Consider the following 18,184-nt stretch of genomic DNA (forward strand, 5'->3'; position numbering starts at 1 on the left):
TGTGCTTACAGAGGCTCCATACTTTGGAATTCTCATCTTCATGTAGTTAAATTATCTTCATCCCTCAATACTTTTAAGTTAAGACTGAAAGCTTAAACCTGTTACATCAAGGTTCCTAATACTTTCTTTTCCAGTATATTCACTGCAAAAACTCTAAATCTTTCCAAGAATATTTGTCTTATTTCTTGTCAAAATGTCTCATTTCTAGTCAAAACTAAACTCTTTCCACTTAAAATAAGACTCATCACCTAAAAATGAACTTGTTTTTAGATCATTTTCACTTGTTTCAAACTAATTTTCACTTGAAATACGTAGAAAAAAGAAAAGAAAGAAAAACTTGCTCCACTGGCAGATTTTTCTACTTATTTAAAGTGGAAAATTTGCTTGAAAAAATTTAAAAGTGTCTAAAAACAAGCTACTTTTTAAATGTAATGAGTCCTATTTTAAGTATATTTAGATTTATTTTGACCAGAAATGACATTTTGACTAGAAATAAGACAAATATTCTTGGTAAGATTTTGAATTTTTGCAGTGTTTGTCATTGGATCATTATCTCTTTACATGTTCATACACTCACTCAGTTAAATACAATTATTTTATGTTTATACACACCCATGTTTTTATTTCTGACTTCTTTGAGTGTGAGCTATAAAATGGCACTTGTATTGCTTTCTTTTTTGTTGTTGCTTTCTCCTATTCTTGTTTCATTTCTGTTTTTTGTAATCGTCTTTTATTATGGTGCAAATAAATAAATACTGAATACTAAAAAGCTTCGTCTGGAAGGAGGAGGAGGGAGGATTACCTTCTCTACGTGGTAGCCCAGGATGTCTCCTCCACCGTTGTAGAGCGGAGGCTTCCAGGCCACGATCACAGAGTCCTTCCCCGTGTCCACGATCCGCGGAGTGGGGGGGCCGGGGGGCACTGGGGGGGACATTAACAGTCAATACTGAGTACTGTCACATGATCAAAGCTTTGTTTGTTTTCAGCTGCAATACATGCATTGCTGGTCAATAAATGCATTTAGTTTATATCAAATCTGCAGATGTGAATTGAATGTAAACTGCTGAGACAATTAAAGCAGAAGTAAGTGATCCGGTGGTTTTGGCTAATGCTGCGTTCCAGGCAGGCTTTTGAAACCGTAAATTACAGCTTCAAGTCACAACTTACGACTTTGTAGCGTTCCAGGCAACCCACTCGTGTTTCTCCGACCTGTTTTACCTGTGAAAGTCACTATAACGGCCACTCGTAACTTGTGGTTACGACTTCACAGGTCGGAAAAACACGAGTTACGGGTTGCCTTGAACGCACCATAACAGTCCTCGTCCCTACGTCACCACATTCACGGCGTTCCTTGGCTGCACACACAGCCCTGCATGCCGTTCTCTCTCCTCATTGGATAAAAACTGTAGGATACGATAAATGTTTTCTCCTGGGCTCAGAGCAGAGCAGAGGGACTGACAGACCCGTGTTTCAGTCCAAACACTCTATGTAAGTGATTGCTGTCGGAAGATATAACTATTTAAGACTTAGGCTATATTAACACAAATATATCACTCACTTCTGCTTTAACACTGCAAAAATTCAAAATCTTACCAAGAAGATTTGCCTTATTTCTAGTCAAAATAAATCTAATTATACTTAAAATAAGACTAATCACATTAAAAGCAGCTTGTTTTTAGACACTTTTTACTTTTTTCAAGCAAATTTTCCACTTGAAATAAGTAGAAAAATCTGATAGTGGAGCAAGTTTTTCTTTCTTATTACAAACACAGAAAACTTGCTTTCACTGGCAGATTTTTCTACTTATTTCAAGTGAAAATTAGTTTGAAACAAGTGAAAATGATCTAAAAACAAGTTAATTTTAGGTGATGAGTCTTATTTTAAGTGGAAAGAGATTAGTTTTGACTAGAAATGAGACAAATATTCTTGTAAAGATGTAGAGTTTTTGCAGTGATAATAACGTCTTGTGTTTGTGCGTCATGTTTGTCGGTGCGGGCGGAGCGATACTTACGGATTGCGTCCATGGTGAGGGTGCGCTCGGTGGGCTCGCTGAAGGGCCCGGGGCCGGCCAGGTTCTCGGCACACACTCTGAAGATGTAGGTGAGTCCCTCCATCAGCCCGGAGATCTTCACGTCCAGAGAGTTGAGCAGCGCCCGGTTGACCCGGGTCCAGTGTTTGCTGTTCACCTCCTTCCTCTCGATCCAGTAGCCCAGGATGGGGCTGCCGTTGTCCTTGGGCTCGTGCCACGAGATCTTGGCGGAGCTCGCCGTCACCTCGTGCACTCTGGGAGTGTTGGGAGCGTCGGGAGGATCTGAGGGGGAGGAAGGAGGGGAGTCACTCAACAGCATTGGAACAGTGATGGAAAAGGGGAAGGGATGTGCTGTTCACTGTTGTCACTACGACCACCAGGGGGCGCCAACACATGAAAAAAGAATACATGTTCTTCTGTTTATAATGCACATATAATTGACCTCTGGCTAAGCCACGCCCCCAAACGCGATGAGCCAATCACAATGCGCATAGCTAGCCCATACACTGGGACATTCTCTGCTTCCACGTCCATTGAAATGCATTGCAGTTAGTCAGTTTTCATTGGTTTTTATATGTTTTTTCTTGACATTTTAAGTTTAAAATGGTCAAACGGAGTTCATGGGGTACATGCAACTCTGACACTAGGTATCCTGAGAGGCCACGGGGGGGATTTTTTTTAACCCTTTCCCAAGCCACATCTCAACCGAGAGAAGTGTCTGCTCTGGATAAAGTTATGCGGTAGACCACAACACCAACTAAACCTGGATAAACTTAGGCCCAATCCCATTTCTCTTTTTTACCCCTACCCCTTCCCCTACCCCTTGCCCCTCGCCCCTTGAAACGGAGCTACAAGGGGTAGGGGTAGAAAGTCAACCCCTCCGAATTGGGACACCCCTTCAACAGTCACATACGTCATCACGTAGTCTCACTGGCTTTTACGTAAGCTGATGCAGCGAGCTTTTGCCAGAAATCAAATAGCGTGTTCCATATAACTTAATAAAATAAGATAAAACTTAATGCAGACTGATCGGTTCATTGTAAAACATTTATTTACTGATGTAAATGTGGTGATTTCTGTACACAGAGCCCAGAGGCAGCGCTGCCTGCTCCTCTGACTGGTACATGAAGCATAACTTTTCATCCAAATAAACTAATGCTACTGCCACAATTGTCAGATTTCATCAATAAGACCAACATTTAAATGCTAAAAAGAATTTAACATGCTGGTGGTAAACCTCTAAAAACCCGCGGATAAGTTAATTAACGACCGCCTTCTCTCCCGGCGGGACCGGGACGAGAACGTAATTTGGCCGGTGGAGCAGCGCTGCAGACCGGCTGCTGTCTCTGTGAGGAGCCGCTCCTCCTGGAGCTTCACTTCTCCGAAAAAACGTCGGAGCAAACTTCTAACCCGCCGTCATTTGGGTAAACTAACCGCACATTTGGGACCTAAGCAGCTACTTTCTCGCAAGAAAAAATATTAAAACTTAATAAAGTGACGTAACAACCGCGCTACAGTGAGAAATAAAACAGCTTTTCGTTTTACAGCCACTGCTGCCGGCTGCCGCAAGATGCATTCTGGGAAACTTTTTATACCCCTCCGTTTGGAGTGTGCCTCTGAAAAATCTCCGTTTGGAGGGCTATGTAGCCCTACCCCTTCCCCCTACCCCTCTGTCCTAACGGGGATTGGGACACCCCTACCCCTACACGTGAACGCGCAAAACGGAGGGGTAGGGGTAAGTGGTAGGGCCAAGGGGTGAAATGGGATTGGGCCTTAACAAGGATGTCTACATCTGTTCTCAGTTAAGTCAACAACGTATTTGAGGCAACATATTGTCAGAGATGTTTAGATGTTAGCCAGTATCACAGCTAAGCATAAAGTCCGCTAGCTTAATGCTAACGTATAATGTAAAACTCCATAGACAGGCTAACAGAAATTAGCCCGTGGCTATCGACAGCCATAGCAGTAAAGCTAAGTGAAGTTTTGGTGACTTCCAGATGATATTTAATCTTTCTGTCTCTCCTGTGAAATAAATGTCTCTACTGTGACAGCTGTTGCCATAGCAACTGTCACCGAATGTTGACTGTTTGTCCCAGTGAGTGGAGGGGGCGGGGCTTAGCCAGAGGTCAATTGGCGCTGTGGTGGGTGAGTGGAGGCACTGCGCTCCCAGCTGGACATCTTGTCTCATCTTGTCCTGTCTCTCTAGTCTAGGAGATCAATGCCTTGTTGTTTAACGTCGTTACTTACTGAACTGGTTCTTGGCGACCAGCGGCTCGGAGATGCACGGCGGGCCGCAGCCGAACTTGTTCTCGGCGGTGACCCTGAAGATGTACTCCTTGCCCTCGATGAGCTTGGTGACGGGGCAGCCGGGGCCCTTCAGCGTGGAGGTGATGGTGATCCAGTCGACCTCCTCGTTCTTGTTGTCCTTCTTCTCCAGCATGTAGTTGAGGATCTCGCTGCCGCCGTCGTCCTCCGGAGGCTCCCAGTTGCAGACCACCGAGGTGTTCCGGATCTCATCGAAGGTGAAGTTGATCGGAGCGCCGGGTTTGTCTGTCGGTCGGTCGGGTCCACAAAACAAACATTACACTTCTATCACACTTCTGCTTTTCTTCATTTCAACTCGGTTTTAAATGTTGTAAAATGTACATTCATACAAATCATGTAAAAAAAAAACTTGGGTAACCCTTTATAATAAGTACACACTATTAGCATTAGTTAAGCATTAATAAATACTGAATTTTTCATTTACAATGCATGAATACTAAATATTAATATTAATATGTAGTTTATAAATACAGTTACAGTTTATCAATGAGTAATTGTAACACTTTACAATAAGGGTCCCTTAATTAACGTTACTTAGTACATTATTAAGCATTAATTAACTGTTTAAAGATATATAAACAATCATTTTCATGTATTACTTAGGATTAGGAAACACATTAATTAATGTAGCCTATTAGTAAGCAGTTAATTAATGTTTACTACTCAAAGTTAGTTAATACATTTAAAAGTTGAATAATGTAATTAGTTATCATTATGTATGCATTACTCAGCATTAATTAACACGTAGTTTATATATTAATGCTTAATAATGTACTAACTAACGTTAATTAAGGGACCGTTGTTGTAAAGTCTTACCGAGTATTCATGTGTTATAAATGATGAATTCAGTATTTAAAGCTTAACTAATGCTTAATAGTGTGTACTTATTATAAAGTGTTACCAAAACTTGTAAATCTTTCAAAATAAATTGCACAAACCAAGTTGTGTTCCTCTACAAGATTACGACAACAGAAAGTAAACATTTTATAAGTTGATTTATAAAAAGATTTGCAGTTCATTTTTTCTCCATGAATGATTTTCATGAACCAAGTTTCATCCTTCATGTGTAATTCCCACCACCAGAGGAGCTCGAGGTCGTGTCTCTTACCGAGGACGTTGACGTTGCAGGTCGCCGTGGCGACACCGTGAGTGTTCTCCACCATGATGGTGAAGTCTCCGTGGTCGGCTCGGACCGAGTCGCGGATCATCAGCGCAGACTTTCCCTTCTGGGTCTGATCCAGACCCAGACGCTCCCGCAGCGGAGTCACAAACTCCTCCTCCGGTTCTGGCACCTGAAGGAAGAAATAAAACATCCTCAATGACATTTGTGGAGAGGGATTGAGAGTCAAGGAAGAAACTGACAAGATCCTTTAATGAATAATATAATGTGACTAGTGATTGTTGAGAGAGGAAAGCTTGGGCTTTATAGAGAATTGCAATGGATTTTGACATTTTGGATTTGACATCATTTATGTGTGATTTCCAATTTAATTTATCATCAACGATAGCTCCAAGAAATTTGGTTTCAGGTACAAATTCAATTTCTGCATCATCATTTATTGTTAAGTTTCTGCTTGAATTCCTGGGCTTTTTTCCAAATACGATACACTTAGTTTTACCGAGATGGAGTGATCATTTATTTAAGTCAAAACATTCTTTGAATTTCTGTAGCTCCTTCTCTACCATATCCAGAAGCTGCCCCCCAAATGATCCCCACTACAGAACACTAGGGGTGGGAGAAAAAATCGATTCACATAAATATCGCAATATCTTTTTTGACGATTTTTAAATCGATTTTTTTTCTTCCAAAAATCGATTTTTTTTTTTGAATTTTTTTAAATATTGTGCAATGTGCATTTGTTCGCCTTTTTACATCCAGAGAGTCCAGGTTTTGAAAAGGGTTTAAGTTCACTTTATAATGGAGTATGTTAATTTCTAGGCTCCTACAGTATTTGTGTGCAGATAAATGTTAAAAATGCTAAAGACTAAAAATCATAGAGAGAATCGGCAATATCGTAGAATCGCAATTTAAATCGAATCGCCATCCAAAAAATCGTAGAAGAATCAAATCGGGAGAAAGGCATATCGTCCCAGCCCTAGTATTTTTACTGCATTTTATTTACCTGTATTTCAATTTATATGGTCCTATGTCAGTGAATGTTTTGTTTTTGTGGAAAAATGAAAAAAAAAAAGAGAGAAAAAAAGAGAGAAAAAAAAGAAATGAGTGGAGAGGGATTGAGACAGTGAGGCATCTCTGTGAGGACACAAACCTTGGCCTTGGACTTCTTCTTCTTCACCAGAGGCACGACGGCCTTCTTGGTGGGCTCCTTGGTGACGTCCTCGTCGTTCTTCATCCAGGTGACTTTGGGGTACGGAGAGCCGGAGATGATGGCGTCGATGCGGATCTCCTCGCCCTTCTTGATGCACAGGCCGGACTGGACCCGGGCGTGGAGCGTGACTTTAGGTTTATCTGCAGATAGAGAAAGAAGAGTTTTGAAATTGCACTACTTTTTTTTCTTTTTTTAACAAAATTTCTATTTAAGTTTCATTAAAAATCATGTACGGAATCATAATCATAATCATCATATCTGCTGTTTCATACACAAGGTGACAGTTATGGTACAACAAAGGAGATGGAGACACAGTGACAAAGAAAAATATAAAATAAAATAAAACAAGATGGAATAAAAGAAATAAAATGATATCAGTATACCCATAGCAGGGCTCCACCTTTTAGTGAATATATGTTTTTGTTCCATTTGATATATTTCCTTTATTTTTTCAGTGTGTTGGAGGGTCAGGCTTCAACCACATTACTGTAATACATTTAATTGCTGTTGCTACTAGTATCTGTAAGAGATATCTTTTGGCTCTTCCTTCCATACCTCTTGGTAACAGACCTAGTAGGGCTAGTTACCATTGGGTCCATTGTAATATTTCCACCAAATATTTTACTAAGTGTTTCAAACACTTGCTTCCAGAATGCTATGCTCTAGAGTATGTGGGTCTGATTACCAACGTGTGGCCACAGTTTCTCCAGCATTTATTTGAGTGTGTAGCGCTACATTTAGCTGTAATTTCAGGTGTCCGAAAGAATCTCATGACTACCTTCCATTTACATTCAAAGTTGCACTTCTGAGTTATACACAAATAAACAATGTGAAAGGGATGTATAGTTTCCATACCAACGGGGTCTGCAGCGATGGTGGGCGGGGTGCTGCGTGACGGCTCGCTGACTCCGGCTGCGTTCTCAGCGCGGACTCTGAACTGGTACTCTGTTCCCTCCTTCAGGCCCGTCACCACGTGGGAGAAACCGGGCACCAGGCTGGGCGTGACCCTCTCGTAGCGGTCTCCGTCCTTCTCGATCTTCTCCACGATGTAGCCCTGGATGGGACAGCCGCCGTCGTAGTCCGGAGCTTTCCACGTCACCGTGATGGACTTGGACGTCGGGTCGTGGGCCTCCACTTGGATCGGAGGGTCTGGTTTCTCTGTGGGATCGAGATCAATCAATCAATCATCACACACACCCGCACACACTCAGTTATAAAGCTTAAAAGAAGGCAACTGAAGCGCTATCTTACTCTACAATTTGCCGTGAGGAAACACCAGGGACTGGATAAAACCAAATAATTAAATGAAATGATACAAAATAACTAAAATTATACCATAAATATGCTAAGACTAAAAAGATTAAAAGTAAAAATGAATAAAAAATTAAATTAAATTAAATAATAATAAAAAATTAAACAAACAGTAAAAATCGATAAATGCAATAAAAGGATAGGAAAACTAATAAAATAGTAAAATCCTATAAGTAAAATTTGCTCTCAAAAATGTCCACATTGGCAGCTGCTCTCAGGTCTTCAGGAAGCTGCTCAACAGTCGTGGGCCGTAAAAACAAAAGGCTGCTTCACCGTGAGGTTTGGTTCTGACTATAGTTATTAATAAAAGGCCTCTATCTGAAGACCTGAGAGGTCTGGATGGCTCATAAAAGGGTTTCCATGGAGTTTTTCCTCAGTGGATGTGAGGGTCTAAGGACAGAGGATGTTGTTACGATGCCATGTGAAGCCCTTTGAGACAAACTGGTGATAAAAACGGGCTATACAAATAAAATTGCCTTGCCTTGCCTCATAGGTTAAAAGCAAATCTGACAGATAAGAAGGACTAAGACCATTAAGAGCTACCAGATGGTAAATGAGCTCTCCAGCAGGTTAAGTAGCAGCTATCATTACAGTTCCTGGTACCAAGCTGTAACATGCTGACAGTGATACCGGCTCCTCTGCTGCTCTCGGGTTGAAAACAGAACTTACGTTTGATCTCCTCGGTGAGGACGGGGTTGCGTAGCTCCAGATATTCTCCAGCTCCGACCTTGTTGACGGCCTTCACTCTGAAGTAGTACTCGCAGTTGAGGAAGAGCTCCTTGACGGTGTGGGTCAGCACGTCCTCTCCGGACAGGACGGGCATGTAGGTCTTCTTGGACGCCTCGCGGCGCTCCAGAGTGTAGCTGAGGATCGGCGTGCCGCCGTCGTCCTCCGGGGCTTCCCAGCTGATCTTGCAGGAGTTCTTGGTGATGTCGCTGGAGGTGATGTCTTTACACTGACCGGGCAGCGCTGCAACACCAGTTCACAACGACACGTTAGAGGACGGCTCTGCTACTTCTAGTGATGCACTGCAAAACTCTACATCTTACCAAGAATATTTGTCTTATTTCTAGTCAAAACTAAAATAAGACTCATCACATAAAAAGCAGCTTGTTTTTAGACACTTTTTACTTCTTTCAAGCAGATTTTCACTTGAAATAAGTAGAAAAATCTGACAGTGGAGCAAGTTTTTCTTTCTTATTACAAGCACAAAAAACTTGCTTTCACTGGCAGATTTTTCTACTTATTTCAAGTGAAAATTAGTTTGAAACAAGTGAAAATGATCTAAAAACAAGTTAATTTTTAGGTGATGAGTCTTATTTTAAGTGGAAAGAGATTAGTTTTGACTAGAAATGAGACATTTTGACAAGAAATTAGACAAATATTTTTGGAAAGATTTAGAGTTTTTACAGTGTGAAAAGTGCTTGTGGGAGAGTTTCACTGTTTAACCAAAGCTCATCATCACTGGACTACACACACTGCAAAAACTCTACATCTTTCCAAGAATATTTGTCTCATTTCTAGTCTAAACTAATCTCTTTCCACTTAAAATAAGACTCATCACCTCAAAATTAACTTGTTTTTAGATCATTTTCACTTGTTTCAAACTAATTTTCACTTGAAATAAGTAGAAAAATCTGCCAGTGAAAGCAAGTTTTTTGTCTTTGTAATAAGAAAGAAAAACTTGCTCCACTATCAGATTTTTCTACTTATTTCAAATGAAAATAGACTTGAAATAAGTCAAAAGTGTCTAAAAACAAGCTGCTTTTTATGTATAACTATGTATGTACAGTATATGTATTAATATACATATTTTAGTTATAATGAGATTTGTTTTGACTAGAAATAAGACTAATATTCTCGGTAAGATGTAGTTTTTGCAGTGTATGTTCATAACCTGAACATGGTGTTCTAGGCACTTTGACATGAGTTGACGTCTTACCGATGACTTTGACGTTGACGGTTCCCGTGGCGGTTCCCAGACCGTTGTCCAGGGTGATGGCGTAGGCGCCGGCGTCGGCCCGGGTGCACCGGAGCAGGTCCAGGTGAGCGCTGTTCATCTCCACGGTCATAGAGAGCCGGTCGTCGGCCTTACACTCCACCGTGTCCTTCTGCCACACCATCTTGGGGGTGGGGATGGCCCGGTAGGGGATGTTCAGGTGCAGCTTCTCGCCCTCGACCACGACCACGTCCTGTGTCTCCAACTCCATGGTCGGAGCACCTAGAGACCAGAGGACAGAGAGGGTGATGATCGTTTAGGATTCATTCATTCAGACTGTTTTAATTATACACTGCAAAAATTCAAAATTTTACCAAGAATATTTGTCTTATTTCTAGTCAAAATATCATTTCTAGTCAAAATAAATCTAATTATACTTAAAATAAGACTCATCACATTAAAAAGCAGCTTGTTTTTAGACACTTTTTATTTTTTCAAGCAGATTTTCACTTGAAATAAGTAGAAAAATCTGACAGTGGAGCAAGTTTTTCTTTTTTATTACAAGCACAAAAAACTTGCTTTCACTGGCAGATTTTTCTACTTATTTCAAGTGAAAATTCATTTGAAACAAGTGAAAATGATCTAAAAACAAGTTCATTTTTAGGTGATGAGTCTTATTTTAAGTGGAAAGAGTTTAGTTTTGACTAGAAATGAGACATTTTGACAAGAAATAAGTCAAATATTCTTGGAGAGATGTAGAGTTTTTGCAGTGTGTTTTCACTTTTAGCACTCCCTTCCCCCTTCCCCTTTCAGGCTGCACTTGAAAATAAGAATTTTGTTCTTAATTTGCTCGCCTGGTTAAATAAAGGTTAAATGAAATAAAATAAACAGAGAAGTGTTGATGCTCACAGTCGGGGTCCTTGGTGAAGACCTTGTCGGAGATCTCGGACGGGTCGCTGACACCGACGGCGTTGATGGCGCGGACTCTGATGACGTACTTCTTCTCCGGTTTGATCCCGTCGTCGATCCTGAACTTGAGCTCCTTGACGGGTCGGTTGTTGACCCGCAGCCACTTGAGCTCGGGCCGCGCCTCGGCCACCTCCACGTGGTAGCCGCTGACGGGGCAGCCGCCGTCCTTGGCCGGGGGCTTCCAGGTCACGTTGATGTGCTCTCTGCTGGCGTCGGGGACGGCCAGCTCCAGAGGAGGAGATGGAGCACCTGGAGAGAGATGCAGTCTCATCACTATGTTGTCAAGACATTTGTGACCTGCTCTGGTGAAATGAGTCGGAAGCAACGTTGTATTTTTAGATAATCAGCTGATAACGTGGAAAATCAATAAAAAAATCCAAACACTTTTTTTTGCTAATTTCAAAGAAATGACGTTCAAAAACAATCTCCCAAAGTTTCATAGTCCAGATAATTGAGGAAAGGCACGTAAATGACGATTAAAGTTGACTTACAACTTTTAACCCTCTAGAGAGCAGCACAACATGAGGCTAAATAACTTCTGAACCTGATGGGGACGAGCTGTAAACTTCTGAAACATCTGAATCCTGAGATTCTCCGCTTTCCGAGGGTCCTTGAATGGTGCATTTATGACAACAAGGGTAGCCACGTGAAATCACGTAGTACGGGACCAGATGCTCAGCTGAGCGGTAGCAGCGATGCTAAACCGAGCATAGCATCGATGCTAAACCGAACGTAGCATCGACGCTAAACCAAACGTAGCATCGATGCTAACGCTTGCAGATGTTTTACAAAACATGAAATATCTTCTGAAGCGTTTATGATAGAGACGAGCGGTAAACAGCATCTGAATAGTTACATTCTGCTTTCAGAGGGTCATTGAACGGTGCCTCTACAAGGTACGTGTAATCACATGGTACGGAACAGACGCCAGATTCACGGAAGGCTTTAAACCAGAGACGTTCTAAATTGTTTGAACGCAATTTTCTCAGGTTTTCAATGGAAAGCAGTGAGTGGAAGACCATCATTAAAATCGCCATATCTTAAAAACTATCCAATGTAGCTATGACTTTGACTAGGGTATCATTTTAAAGCTTATTTTCTCCTCTTTCCATTGATACCAAAATCTCAATCTTGAAATTTGGGTCACTGTGATTCATTTTGCTGGATCAGGTCACATTTATTCTATTCCTGTATTCATCTGCCGCACAATGATGCTGTTAAAGGAACAACTAAACTTATAACTTGATAAAAGAAACACATGTGAGGACATCCCCAGGACTTTATGGTCTAGAACCAATAAATTGCCACGTTTCTGATGGATATATGGACATTCAGTAATATGTGGGCTCTTACTGGTTGCATCCTCGATGGTGAGGACCATGGTGGGTTCACTGGGATCACCGACTCCGGCCTCATTCTCGGCTCTGACCTGGAACTGAACCTCCGATCCTTCGTCCACATCCGTCACCTTGAACTGAGTCTGTTTGTCTGGCGTCTTGCAGCACTTCAGCCAGCGAGTTCCCACCTTCTCCTTCTTCTCAATCACATACCTGGTGGAGCAAGAGGTTGTTGAGGATTTTGTCACTCCTATTTTTGCATGACAAAGAGCAGAAGCAGTTTTTCATCTTACTTGGTTATCGGTCTTCCACCGTTGCTCTTTGGAGCTTCCCACTTCAGCTCCACGTGTCTCTTGCTGACTTCCAATACAGTCAGAGCATAAGGAGGTCCGGGAGTCGCTGCACAAAACATCACACATATTAATATGTACATCTATCTAACTTTTCTTCACCACTTAAGAGTCTGTAGTGTATTATCCACCTGAACCTTTTGCTCTAATATCTTATATCATCACCATGTATTATGATCTTCTTGTATGTGTGCCCTTTTTTGGAACTGAAGGAAAGTGTGAGTTGGTGCTTTACTTCATGGACATGTTTTGCTTAGAAGTAAAGGAATCGAAGGCAGATGTTATAAGAGAGATAGACGCACATACATTTACAGATATATAAAGATGTTCCATAAGGTGTTTAGTAACAGTGATAGATGAGACAGAGAAGAGTGACCCTTGTGAAATGCATCCTGGGAAAATGTGTGTTCTGTTAATCACATGTTTCCTGTAACTTAGTTGATTAGCCTCGTCTGGAAGATGGATGCAAAGTCGTAAAATTACATAGGCTAGATTCTGCCTCATGTTCATGAACATAGAACATGAACTGTGTATGTTAAACAGATACAGACAGAAATATAATTGATTAGATCTATAGGAAACGTGGAATGCTCATGTTAATGTTTCCCTAATATGGAAAGCCATATCTTTATGTTGGGAGAAGGTGGAGTTTTGGAGTTAGAAAGCATAGATAAGGTTGTGGTTTTGAGCCATAGGGAGAGAGATCTCACATTGGCAACAGAGATGCTCCAGGATTCTGCATTTTTTGTACACCGTTCTTCTTCTTGTTAATAAACTCCTTTTTGAATGCAAGTGAAGATGTGTCGGCGGTGATCCCTTCAACACATCAATATACCACAAGTCCTAAAATAAGTAAATCTAAGGTCTTGTCAGCATTCCCTAGAGCAGAGGTTACCTGTGTGTTAGGTGTGCTCAACCTCACAAGGGGCTACTTTCTCAAAGAGGATTGTTTTTTAGAAATCCTGGTAGTTGTAGTTCATGTGAAATACTAGGGAGCAGGAACATGTGTATTCATATTGGCTGAAAGTTGATGAGTAATTGACGAGGCCGGGGTTCAACTCAAAGTCTTGAACGGTTGAGAACTTACTGAACGTGTCCTTGGCGAGCACGGCGTCCTCCAGTTCACAGAATTCACTGGTCCCGACGGCGTTCTCGGCGGCGACGCGGAACACGTAGAGCGAGCCCTCGTTGAGCGGCGTCACGGTGTACTTGAGCTCCTTCACCGTGGTGTCCACGGTCTGCCAGGCCTTCCGCCTCACGTCCCTCTTCTCCACCACGTAGTTGGTGATGGGCGAGCCGCCGTCGCTGCTGGGCGCCTGCCACTTCAGCTCCGCGTTGATCTTGGTGATGTTGGTCACCTCCAGCCACTGGGGAGGGGATGGGGGGTCTGGGGGAGGGAAAACACACAGTATTGGCTGGTTGTCTAAATCACTAAACCCTCTCTCTCTGCACCAACCGCCCCCCTTTCCCCTGCTGTTAAACCGGTCTGCCCTCCCTTCCCATGGACCAGTCTGCCATCCAGTTGTTAAAGCAGTACTGAAGAACTTTCAGTTTTGGTTGAGTTTGTCGGCGCCAGTGGCCCAGTAGTGTTTTGCCTGAAGGAAAACTCCATTTCCCATGAGCACCAGCGATTAACAGAAGACGTCCAAACTAAGTTTCTGTTTCCAGTGGATCATTTCACAGTAAACACACATACACAATCCGACGGAAAGGTGCCGCATCGCTGCTCCCTCCTCGTCGTGACTCGCAAAAGTGAAAGTGAAACTAAAGTGAGAGCTGGGTTCCTACCATGCTCCTCAAAGCTGCTTAGTGCCAGTGAAGGCGATACAGACCATAATGATACAGACCTCCTCAGGCCATGACAGAGGAGTCACTCAACCTGTTGTACTCAAGTTTTTGAGTGCCAAAAACGTAATTTTACGTTTTTTGCTTTTTTTAAAAAGAAATTATGAAACTAGACACTTTAACACACCTTATGTGTAAATTTGGGGACTCTACGACGAGTAGAACTGAAAGAGATGACGATCAAAAACTCATGACAGCTCACGATCTTGAAGTTTTTATCACAACTCGGCTTTTGCATGGTCGTCATAGTAAAAGCCCTAGGGCTGTCCCGAATATCATATTTTGATAATCGAAGCTTCGCTGACATAAATGCGACCGTAACATCTGACCGGGGGGGGGGGGGGGGGGGTTGGCGATCGTAGCGGAAATAAGGAAAGTAATGTCAAACAAACACTGCATATCTCCAAAATCAGGCAGGTTTCCAGGATGCCAAGTAGCCGACTCATTTTGATGTAACAATTACATACGAGAACCGAAGTTTTGATTTTTTGGGGTCAGCCCTAAAAAGCCCCGCTGCCCCCAGGTGAACTTACAGAGTCTCTCCTTGCAGACCACGGGATCGCTGGGCTCGCTGGGCTCGCTCTCTCCGGCCTTGTTGACGGCCTTGACCCTGAAGGAGTACTCCTGCTTCTCCATCAGACCCTGCAGCTGGTGCTCCGTCAGAGGAACGTCCTCGGCGATCCGGATCCAGTCCTCGCTCCCCGTCTTCTGGAACTCGATGATGTAGCCTTCGATCTTGGCGCCGCCGTCGTGCTCCGGCCGGGTCCACGCCAGCAGGGCCGTCGTCTTGCCGATGTCCCTGATGACGGGTTTACCGGGAGCCCACGGAGGATCTGTGGAAGGTCGTGGAATCGTCTGGTTATTATTTGACTTTCAAACCTCATAGAGCATCAGTGCTAACAGAAAACCCTGTGACTGAGCCAGAGTAAAGGAGATGATGAAGTCATGATGACGTACCAATGGGGTCTTTGATGAGGACCGGATCGGTCTCTACACTTGGTTTTCCAGGTCCGGCCAGATTCTCAGCCAGAACCCGGAAGCGGTACTTCTTCTTGGTGGGGAGTCCCTTCACTCTGCAGCCACACACACACACACACACACACACACACACAGTCAGATATAAAATCCACAGATACCCACAGCACGTAATTCCTCATTCGTGTTCTAGAATCCATCATATTCAAGATGTTCATAACCATCACACACCACAGGTTGCAAAAGGCTTATTTGTTGTACTGTACCTTTTGTGAGATCAAGCTCAATGCAAAAAACAGTCTTATATATACAGAGCCATATCTTGTTGGAACAAACTACCTGATAATGCTAGAAGTATCGATACAGTTACTGTTTTTAAAACATATCTTAAAAGACAATGCCTGACAGGCAGATAGCAGAGATTTTTATTTGCTTGATTTCCAGTCTGTCTAAGGTTATTTTAGAGTTTATGTCTTGTCACAACTGATATTGTTAAACTTGTTTTTGTTGTTGTTGGTATCTTATTGTTTTATTGATTTGTTATTGTTTTGTTTGAAATTGTTACTATTACTACTTATTTTTATTATTATTACTATCATCTTTATAATTATTGGGTAACACTTTACAATAAGGGTCCCTTAATTAATGTTAGTTAATACATCATTAAGCATTAATATATAAACTAATGTGTTAATTAATGCTGAGTAATGCACACATAATGATAACTATTCAACTTTAATTGTTACTTAATAATTTATTAACTAACTTTGAGTAGTAAACATTACCTAGAAAAAGATAGCATTTCCTGCAGAAAATGCGTGTGAATGCTGAAAGCAGCTGAACGCTATTGCTGAATGAGCTGAAGAAATTGTTGAATCACATTATTCAACTTTTATTATTACTTAATTTAATCACTAACTTTGAGTAGTAAACATTTATTAATAGGCTACATTAATTAATGTGTTTCCTAATCCTAAGTAATGCATAATTATTTGTTAATATATCTGTAAACAGGTAATTAATGCTTAATAATGTACTAATTAACGTTAATTAAGGGACCCTTATTGTAAAGTGTTACCAATTATTGTTGTACTATGCCGCTTTTCATATTATTTTGAAGTTTAGTTTAGTTTATTTCATGTGTGTTAGATTATTTTATGTGGCTTTTAATGGAGCCCAGGAAGAGTAGCTGCTAGCAGGTGTAGCAGCTACTGGGGATTTTAATCAAATCAAATCAAATCAAATGTTGGTGATGAAGTACCTGAAGGTGGTGTCCTTGATGGGCAGTTTGTTGCATCTGATCCACTTGTCGCTCTCGGGGTCGAACTTCTCCACCCAGTATCCGGTGATGGGGCTGCCGCCGTCCTCGTCCGGCTCAAACCAGGTCAAGGTCACGGCGTCCTTGGCGATGTCAGACGGAGTCACTCTGGTCGGAGCACCGGGAGGATCTGGAGCAGATGAGAAATAAAGACATAAATACAGCCATCAGTCATCGGCTTTGTTTTTGGTAGGAAATGTTAGACAGATAATTAGTTTGCAGTGAAACAACAAGACGGCTAAAGTCTATATGCCACACTGCAAAAACTCAAAATCTTACCAAGAATATTTGTCTTATTTCTAGTCAAAATGTCATTTCTAGTCAAAATAAATCAAATTATACTTCAAATAAGACTCATCACATAAAAAGCAGCTTGTTTTTAGACACTTTTTTACTTATTTCAAGCAGATTTTCATTTGAAATAAGTAGAAAAATCTGATAGTGGAGCAAGTTTTTCTTTCTTATTACAAACACACACAAAAAACTTGCTTTCACTGGCAGATTTTTCTACTTATTTCAATTGAAAATTAGTTTGAAACAAGTGAAAATGATCTAAAAACAAGTTGATTTTTAGGTGATGAGTCTTATTTTAAGTGGAAAGAGATTAGTTTTGACTAGAAATGAGACATTTTGACAAGAAAGACATACTATATTCTTGGAAAGATGTAGAGTTTTTGCAGTGTGTTGATGAATGTGCACTGTCCCAATAAATAAATAAAGAAATGAAAAGAAAAGGAACATACCGAAGGAGTACTTGGCGACGATGGGCACGTGCTGTGCGGGTTCTCCGATGCCGTACTGGTTCTCAGCGCTGATCCTGAAGACGTACTCCTTCAGGGCGGTGAGCTTGCAGGCCTTGAAGGTGGTGTGTTTGACGGTGGCCGACAGCTTCACCCACTCCTCCTTGTCCAGCAGACGGCTCTCCACGATGTAGTTGGTGATGGCCGAGCCGCCGTCGTCCCGCGGAGGGTTCCACGCCATCACGCACGACTCGTTGGTGATCTCAGAGATGTCGAAGGCAGCCGGCGGTCCGGGCTTGTCTACGGAGGAGGAGGAGAGGAGAGGACACAGAGCGTTTACACAAGGCCAGTCACATCTCAGGCTAAACATTACATCTCCTCCTCCAACTCCTAGGCGTCACAAGCCTAGGAGTTGTTTTAGACTCCGACCTCAATTTTATTCGCCGTTTTAACAGAGTTGCAAGAACATAATTTTTTCAAATTAGACCTTTTTTAACTCAGAATGATGGGTTAGGGGGGCCCTAAACTTTGGAATACCCTCCCTTTAGATCTAAGAATGTTGTTGATTTTATATTACTTTTTTAAAGTTTTAGTTTTTTTTTAAACTGTTGTTGTTAACTGTTTTTAACTGCTGTTCTTGTTCTTGTTTCTGAGATTGTGTTGTTAACCTTCGTCTTGTGTCAGCTTTTTACTGCCATCTATGGTGTTAGGGTCAG

At 41.8% G+C, this 18,184-nt stretch overlaps 1 protein-coding gene across 1 annotated transcript in view; it reads right to left on the reverse strand.

The window, feature by feature from the left end:
- Nucleotides 1–18,184, reverse strand: part of LOC311004175 (titin-like) — a 239,473-nt gene that overhangs the window by 90,099 nt on the left and 131,190 nt on the right. The window contains exons 126-141 of the mRNA XM_083996121.1: nucleotides 17,472–17,768; nucleotides 16,672–16,858; nucleotides 15,393–15,508; nucleotides 14,969–15,268; nucleotides 13,678–13,977; nucleotides 12,534–12,639; nucleotides 12,257–12,453; nucleotides 10,844–11,152; nucleotides 9,938–10,216; nucleotides 8,665–8,964; nucleotides 7,540–7,842; nucleotides 6,625–6,824; nucleotides 5,463–5,646; nucleotides 4,277–4,579; nucleotides 2,012–2,311; nucleotides 803–921 (exon numbers count right to left, since the gene is read on the reverse strand). Coding sequence (XP_083852247.1) covers nucleotides 803–921; nucleotides 2,012–2,311; nucleotides 4,277–4,579; nucleotides 5,463–5,646; nucleotides 6,625–6,824; nucleotides 7,540–7,842; nucleotides 8,665–8,964; nucleotides 9,938–10,216; nucleotides 10,844–11,152; nucleotides 12,257–12,453; nucleotides 12,534–12,639; nucleotides 13,678–13,977; nucleotides 14,969–15,268; nucleotides 15,393–15,508; nucleotides 16,672–16,858; nucleotides 17,472–17,768 — 3,800 coding nt within the window. The remainder of the gene's footprint in view (nucleotides 1–802; nucleotides 922–2,011; nucleotides 2,312–4,276; nucleotides 4,580–5,462; nucleotides 5,647–6,624; nucleotides 6,825–7,539; nucleotides 7,843–8,664; nucleotides 8,965–9,937; nucleotides 10,217–10,843; nucleotides 11,153–12,256; nucleotides 12,454–12,533; nucleotides 12,640–13,677; nucleotides 13,978–14,968; nucleotides 15,269–15,392; nucleotides 15,509–16,671; nucleotides 16,859–17,471; nucleotides 17,769–18,184) is intronic.

The sequence above is a fragment of the Trachurus trachurus genome, assembly GCF_905171665.1.
Source record: "Trachurus trachurus genome assembly, chromosome: 21".
NCBI lineage: Eukaryota > Metazoa > Chordata > Actinopteri > Carangiformes > Carangidae > Trachurus > Trachurus trachurus.